The following is an 8,771-nucleotide window of genomic DNA, read 5'->3' as shown; positions in this document are numbered from 1 at the left end:
TCTGCTGTGCTATGCCTAGTCAGGCAGATGATGTTATATTGAATATTTATAAATTCCTATAATATGATTTTCAAAACTGGGTTTTGTTTATTTGGTTGGTTGGTTAGTCACATTAACAAGATATATCCATACTTATGACAGTCATTGCTAGTGAAACTACCATTTCCCCTTCCTAATCTCATTCCATAAGGGCAGCAAAGAGAATTTATTTTCACCAAATTTCTAATTGTTTTAGTTTCTATCTCCTCACTGTCTTGGTCATAATCTGTTAATGAATGTAGTTACTGAAGTTCTAATAACAAGATCTCTTTCTCTTCATCAACTATTAAAGTATTTTATTGCATCAGGGCTTTCAAGTTATACCAACGTGACATATATATTCCTAGTGACTATGAGATTATTTTTTTCTATAGTTTTAAAGTAGTAATTCCTCTAGGTTCCCTTCAAGGAAAAATATATGATGTCCCATTTATAGTGGTATTCCTTATTTAATGTATTTTGGCTAAGACAAAATCATAAGAAAGATTTTGAATGATGTAAAACTTGTAGAATGGTTAATAAAAAGGATAAAAACTATATATAAAATTATAATAAGCTTTATGAGTAGATCTCTAAAGAAAAACGTTAGAAAATTATTAAAATATCAGAAGTTCAGAGTGGGTATGGAGTGAAACAATATAATAAGAAATACCAGAATTTATTTTTACTGTCAATTGCTAGCAGCAAAATGAAAGAAAGTGCTATAAGATTGGAAATCTAGTCAACAATTTTAGGTGTCATAGAAAAATTTTGCCTGATTTAAATGAATCTGAAGTTAAAAAGTGAATATAAACAAAAAAGTTAATCTTATCTGTGACACTATCTGCGAACACTTCAAAAACTAGCAAGATCAATGCTGTTAGAATAATAATTCCCATTTCTACAATTTATAGGTGATTAACACTGGATTTATCTCCCTTGTTCACAAACACCTGCACTGACTTTGGAAAAAAGAAACCATCCAAGAATTTTATTCTGATACTAACTTAAATTGATACCCAAATATTCAAGGTCATGTGGTCACATTTTCTTCATATGTTTCATGGTGTAGGAAAAATGGTGAGGAAAATTTTCTTCTTTCTTCCCATACATAATTTTTTTTTTCTGAATAGGTAATAGAATCAGTGATGAAGAAAAGATTTACTAACCTGATGGAATTGAACATGTCATATCTGAACCCAAAGACAGTGATTCTGATTGGGATCCCTGGACTAGAGCATATACAGTTTTGGATTGGATTTCCCTTTTTTGGTGTATGCCTAGTGGCTCTGTTGGGGAACATTTCCTTGTTGATCATCATTTCTACAGAACGCAGCCTTTACCAACCCATGTACATTTTCCTGGCAGTGCTGGCAGCCACTGACCTAGCTCTCTGTGCAGCCATTGCTCCAAAGATGTTGGCCATCTTCTGGTTTGGCTCCTGTTCCATGGCTTTTGATGCTTGCCTCACACAGCTCTTCTTCATTCATGCCTTGCAGGGTATGGAATCTGGCATCCTGTTGGCCATGGCCTTTGACCGCTATGTTGCCATCTGTGATCCTTTGAGGTACACATCCATCCTCACACCTTTTTTTCTAGTTCAGACGGTACTAATAGTGGCAATCCGAGCAACGGTGCTCGTTGGAATTACACTTATTCTACTTAAACAATTGCAACTTTTTCAGTCTGTAATTATTGTCCATTCCTACTGTGAGCACATGGCTGTGATCAAGCTGGCTGCAGAAGATGTCCACATTAACAAATCCTTTGGGCTCTTTGTAGCTTTTGCAATTTTGGGTTTTGACATGATCTTTATCTTCATCTCCTACATTCTAATATTTCAGGCTGTTTTTCGTCTTCCCCAGAAAGAGGCACGACTTAAAGCATTCAATACGTGTATTGCCCATATTGTTGTCTTCCTGGAGTTTTATATCCTTGCCTTTTTTTCCTTTCTCAGCCACCGTTTTGGACATGTGTCACCCTATGTCCATATCTTATTGTCTACCATCTATCTTCTTGTGCCCCCTGCCCTTAACCCCATTGTCTATGGTGTGAAGACTAAAGAGATCCGCAGGAAGATCAAAAAGATTTGTGTTCTGAAGTCTGACACTCAGCATTGATCCAAAAATATATAATATGGCATATCTGTCTAAGATGCACTATGTCTATCTTGGTAAGGTTTTTACATTATATTGATCTCCCCTAAATAATCTATATTCCTCAAACATAAGCACTCAGAATATACAATAAACTTGGGTAAAATATATATATATATACTATGTATATCATAAATTTCTCTCATCCTCCATCTTTCCCTTTCTTCTTTTATTGTTTTCTGTAATCCTGATATAAAAATTGATAGCATCATATAGCTTTGTACATAACTGGTGCTAAAATGTACCCTTCTTTCTTCTTTTTGGGTGGAAAACTGTGAGTCATCTACAAACTAAACATATTTTTCTTTTTTATCCTGAGAAATTGACTAAGATTATTAAACAATTTAGAATTCTTACCATTATTAAAATAGAATTTGAAGGATCTGATGACTTGTTCTTCAATTATAGGAATACTGTGCCAGATAAAATATACTTTTGTTCCTACCAAATTTTTTTTTTAGGAGTTGAGATAAAAACTTAAATTTAGCTCACTGTTGTTAAGAAATCTATAGAATCACACTGTCCACAAATAAAAACAAATTTGTGTTACTAAAATGCTCTCTTATCAATAGAGGTTTTCAAATAGTGAGTGAATAATCTTCTGTAAGGATGGCCTTCTCCATATAGCAGATTGGGTTACAAGAATATCATAACAGCTATAAATATCAGTCAGAGTATCAGAAACAATGGTCAGTGATAAATTTACTTGCATGAACTCAAAATAAAGATGCTATCCATTCATAACATATAGAGTGAAAAATGTCATATTTTGAAGAACATTATTATTGGTAGATGCTAACTGTGACTATAATTATTTTCAGTAGGTGGAAAGTGAACTAATGAATAAATGGTGTTGGGGTATTTAATTAGAGAAAATATTTAAATACTTTTTTCTTCTACATGAGTTAGCACTTTATATTGTGCCCAACTATCTTTTTTTTTCTGGAATAGTAACTCACAGTGGAGCAAGGGCCAGAAGACAAGCTAAACTCTTAAATTATAGGAGCAAATGGTTGTCATGTAGAAAAAGGCATATTATCTTAGAAAGAAAGAGATGTGTCTTGGCTCTATGAATGCCTATAAATTTCTGTATACATAAGCAATGGTGTTTTGCCTACCTTGGAATTTCTAAGAAAAAACCTAACTGACAAAACTGAGAGAAGACCACATACATATACAACAGCTGATGTAAGGAGCACTGGAAAATAATCACTGGATGATAGAGATTTTTCAGAACCTAATACAGAACCTAGAAAGGAGGCGAAACTGAAAAATCATTTTTGATATAAGTGAAAGAAAGCTGAGTGTGGCAAAGTGTACTTTCTAAGAACTTTCTAAGTATGTACTTTCTAAATACCATCTGCAACAGCTTGAGGTTCTCCCAGTCATGGTACAGTCTAACTGTACCATGCAGATGGGATCTTGCCACACCTTCATGAAGAATGAACTCTTCGTCCCTGGCTGGGTAGCTCAGTTGGTTACAATATGCCAAGGTTGTAGGTTCAATCCCAGTAAGGGCACATATAAGAATCAACCAATGAATGCAAAAATAAGTGGAACAGCAAATTGATGCTTTTTTCTCTATTTACTTCCCTCCTTTCTCTCTAAAATCAATTTTAAAAAGAAAAGAATAAACTCTTCTTTGTATCTTTCAATAAGTTTAAGACCCTGCAACTGCTATAATAGAAGTCAACCTGTGCCAGTTCTTGGCAGAGTCTTTAATTGACATTGTGCCATTTATTATTTTTATGCCATCATGTAAGAAACCTGTGGGGTTTCCTCTGATGGAACAAGAGTCAATGTGGAGCTTGACTGAGGTGCCTGATATGTGAGTGAAAAAGATGCCTTGTATCCAGACCCGGATTCCTGTTCCAAATACTATCTGCAACAGCTTGAGGTTCTCCCAGTCAAAATTTCACAGATGAGTCCTAGCAATCAACAAAATCTTGAGTAAAAATAATTATAAAATATTGCCTAAAGCCATTAAGTGTTGGAGTGTTGTATTACATAATGGTAGTTAAATGTAATACATTAACAAATGTTAATGAAATATTTTATTGTAAATGTAACAATGAAAATGCTATCAAGAGTTGAACTCTGCAGCAACAAAAACCTAAAGCCTGCAACATTGTCTTTGAGAGTGGATGAACAAAGCTTAAAGGGTACCAATGTTAATTAAGGCTTTAAACAGAAGACAAATTGTTATCATGTACCAGAGAATAAAAGGATTTGTGCTTTGTGATAATGGAACAACTGACAAAAATGTCACCTGTTTTTCAAGTAAAAAATAAAAAATATACACCTAATGAACTTATGGATTTGATAAATGAAATTCCCAGAAAATGCCTAAAGTACCAAAATGATAAAATATGCATAAAAAAGATGAGTTAAAGAAATGTGATAGGCACACCATGCAATATGCAGATTATGTATCATACAAGTATATACTTAAAAACTATGAGATGTTATTAACCAATATTAACCCAATAAATTTAATTTAAAAACCTTTTAAATAGGACTCAGAGAAGTCTTCAGGTATTTCTCAGTTTGAACACAATACTGTTTCTCATTTACTTTTTCTTTAGACATCATAGATTTTCATGTAAGAGCTGGCCTCCAGGTGTGGGGGAAGTATGCATTTTTAAGATTTCTTATTATTCAAAAGAACTTCCAGGTTAGATGAAAAAGAACAGTGACAGCTGAAAATGAAAAAAATCGTTGGGGCCCTGGCCGGTTGGCTCAGAGGTAGAGCGTCAGCCTGGCGTGTGGGGGACCCAGGTTCGATTCCCGGCCAGGGCACATAGGAGAAGCACCCATTTGCTCCCCCACCCGCCTTCCTCTCTGTCTCTCTCTTCCCCTCCCGCAGCCAAGGTTCCATTGGAGCAAAGATGGCCCGGGCACTGGAGATGGCTCCTTGGCCTCTGCCCCAGGCGCTAAAGTGGCTCTGGTCATGGCAGAGCATCGCCCCCTGGTGGGCATAGCTTCGCCCCTGGTGGGCGTGCCGGGTGGATCCCGGTCGGGAGCATGCGGGAGTCTGTCTGACTGTCTCTCCCCGTTTCCAGCTTCAGAAAAATACAAAAAAAAAAAAAAAAAAAAAAAAAAAAAGAATCATTGGAATCCCCAATCTATAGGCTTAGAAAGATAAAGTGAAACATGAGCCTTTTGTTTTTATTTTATTTTACTTTTTTAGATAAGAAGAAGGGAGATAGTGAGGCCAACTTTTGCATGCACCTTGACCAGGATTCACTTTAGCAACCTCTGTCTGGGGTCGATTCTTTGTCTACCTGAGATGATGCTCACAACTGAGCTATTTTTAGTGCCTGAGGCAGAGGCTCTACTGAGCTATCCTCAGTGCCTGGGGCCAACACACTCAAACCAATAAAGCCATGGCTGTGGGAAGGTAAAACAGAGAAAGAGAGAGAGATAGAAAGAAGAAGAAGAAGAAGAAGAAGAAGAAGAAGAAGAAGAAGAAGAAGAAGAAGAAGAAGAAGAAGAAGAAGGTGAGGGTGAGGAGGAGGAGGAGGAGGAGGAGGAGAAAAGGGAAGGGCGGAGAAGCATGTGGTCACTTCTCCTGTGTGCCCTGACTGGGAATTGAACCTGGGACATCCATATACCTGGTTAATGCTCTACCACTGAGCCAGCTGACCAGGGCCACATGAACCATTTTTTTAAGAAAATGAATGATGACTCAAAGTATAGAACTTTGATCCTAGAGGATAAAACCAAGAACCATAGAGAGAAAGAGAATTATTCTCATAGAACAGGATAGGACCCCAAATTAAGAAGCTGGCAATATGTTCCTTAAATTCAGTATGCTGTGATCCAGTAACTGCATGTCCCATTTTTCACCCTCTTTGGATTGGAAGTGATTTTGCAGTTATAATATTGCTGTTGGCAATGTGAGAGGAAAATGATTTATCCCTTCAGTTAATACATGTTTAGACAAAGGGAATCAATATTCTAAGAACTTTATCCAAAAAACCATACTCATGAAGCTTCACCTACACATGGATGTGATTTAGATGATGAAATTCTGGGATGCCATAATTGAATGAGGCCTAGAAATTTGGAGAATGTGTGACTATATGTTGCATAGGAGAGGAACTATGCCTGACTAGATTTGTTAAAGGTGGCTATAACAATACTAGAAAGCCCGGCGGTCATACAAAATTACCGCTGTTCTAGATATTATAAATTGTAATTAAAATGATTTGTGCAAAGGTGTCTGCTAATTCAAACTGAATTACCCAGGGCAGGCAGAGAGGACACCCCTTTGCTTACTGCCCCACGGGGTTTCCTCCTTCTACTTACTTAATTGCTTAAAGTAGAGTGCAATGAAGAAAACCACTGGCAGTACATTTATTTCTTAAGAGCCACTGCTAGCTCAATAAATAAAGGTGATTTAAATAATAAAATGTTAATTCACATGTCAAAGATCTCTTTGTACACAACATTTCTTGTGTAGATCTTTCCATCATTTTTAAGCTCGCCTTGCAGAGGACCATCAATTATTTTTAATTTTATGTCCATTCTTTCACGAACTCTTGAACAGGCAACATAAAGCTGTCCGTGTCCAAATGCAGGCTCAGGTAAAAAAAATACCAACACGCTTAAGCGTTTGGCCCTGAGACTTATTGATGGTCATAGCAAAGGCAAGTTTTACAGGAAATTGTTTATGTCTCAATTGAAATGGCAACCCTGTTTGAGATGGAGCCAAATCAATTCTTGGAATGACATGTATTTCACCTTGAGAGGAGCCAGTCAAAGACTTAGCTATTATCACATTATTTTTCAGTTGGAGAACCTCTAGTCTTGTACCATTGCAAAGACCCCTTCTGGTGTTAAGATTTCTTAACAGCATAATAATTGCTCCAATCTTTAACCTCAATTTGTGAGGTGGCATGCCAGAAGGCGGGACTATTTGAATGCCATGGCAATTTCACCCCATTGGCTAGTACAGTTACACAAGCAACCAATAAGCTATCGGTGACAAACAGACACTTAAGCCACATATAATAAAGATTTTCTAAACTTCATTTTCTTCTGTTAGAGTCTACTTCCTCACCCCTTGAATTTGGTCAAATCCTATTACTGCTTTACAGAAGTGATACAGTGTAAGTCTTGGGTAAAGACCATATCTACTTAATCTTTTCTGCTTTTCATCTTCTGAAGCCCTGAAACACTAGGTAAGAAACCTAGGCAAATTTTACAGCAAAAGGGCCCTTGAGAGGAGTACAGAAGCACCAGCCTTGTCAGCAAACCAAGTCATATGGAATGCTGTCCATCCTTATGAACCTTCTGAGAATCTAGTCAGAGCCTCTTTTTGTCATGCAATCATGTGAAGACAAAGTGAGAAGACTAAATTGAGCCCAGTCAACCCCAAACTGTAAATTTTGGTTTGTTTTTAATGTAGCAAAAAATAATCATAATAACTGGGAAGGAAAATTATACTTGTGGAAACACACTGGACAAGTAAAGGTGAAAGAAAATGTCCTACATAATAATCAGAAGTGAAGTAGAAGAGCTTTCACTATGAAAGGATCCTCAATGGAGAAGAATGTTGGCCAGGCAAACAAAATGCTTCTTTCTTCCCTCTGTCTCTCCTCTTTCTCTCTCCTCTTCTTTTTTCCCTCTTTCTGTCTATCTTTTTTTTTTACTTTCTTTCCTGCCTCTCATCTTTCCTTCCTTTCTTTTATTTTTAGCACTAAGCTAAATATGTAACTATGCATTCTTTTATTTTTGTGTTTCTTCATCAGAATTTTTTTTTCCCGAAGCCAGAAACGGGGAGGCAGTCAGACAGACTCCTGCATGCACCAACCGGGATCCACCCGGCATGCCCACCAGGGATCGATGCTCTGCCCATCTTGGGGCGTCGTTCTGCAGCAATCAGAGCCACTCTAGCGCCTGAGGCAGAGGCCACAGAGCCATCCTCAGCGCCCGGGCAAATTTCGCTCCAATGGAGCCTTGGCTGAGGGAGGGGAAGAGAGAGACAGAGATGAAGGAGAGGGGGAGGGGTGAAGAAGCAGATGGGTGCTTCTCCTCTGTGCCCTGACCAGGAATCGAACCCGGGACTCCTTCACGCCAGACCGACGCTCTACCACTGAACCAACTGGCCAGGGCCCAGAAATATTTTTTGAAATAAGACTTGACCTATACAACATGTTTATTAAACTCATATTATACACTATAAAAATTCTAGATACTACAAAAACAAGTATAAACAAAACATTAATTTTATGTAGAAAAAGATTATGTAAAGAGGCAATTATCTTACTCCGTGATGTGTGTTATGATTGAGAAAGGATAAGATGACACTGAAATCCATTAAATGAATGCAACATAGAATTACGAATATATAGAGGCAGAAGGTTAGGGAAGCTTACAAAGGAAGTATTACCTAATATGAGCATTAAAAGTAGATAACAGTTAGTTGTAGCATCTGAGAGGAACTATTAATTTATCTGAGCAATCATATGTATCTAAAAACTGGTGCAGCCAAACTGTGAAGAGGTTAATAGTGGTTTTGCATATTTATTAAAATAATTGATATGTATACATACACGCAGAGATTCTTGTAAATATAAGCATATTTCAGGT

General features: G+C 37.1%; 1 protein-coding gene across 1 annotated transcript; it reads left to right on the top strand.

The window, feature by feature from the left end:
- The first annotated feature begins 1,190 nt into the window (after positions 1-1,190).
- Positions 1,191-2,294, top strand: LOC136388838 (olfactory receptor 52A1-like). Its single transcript, XM_066360645.1, has one exon. It carries the CDS (start codon positions 1,191-1,193, stop codon positions 2,136-2,138), a length of 948 nt encoding a protein of 315 aa, XP_066216742.1. The 3' UTR covers positions 2,139-2,294.
- Positions 2,295-8,771: the final 6,477 nt, after the last annotated feature.

Source organism: Saccopteryx leptura, chromosome 1 (assembly GCF_036850995.1).
Source record: "Saccopteryx leptura isolate mSacLep1 chromosome 1, mSacLep1_pri_phased_curated, whole genome shotgun sequence".
NCBI lineage: Eukaryota > Metazoa > Chordata > Mammalia > Chiroptera > Emballonuridae > Saccopteryx > Saccopteryx leptura.
The sequence above is the reverse complement of the archived record's forward strand: the minus strand, read 5'-3'. Positions and strand labels throughout refer to the sequence as shown.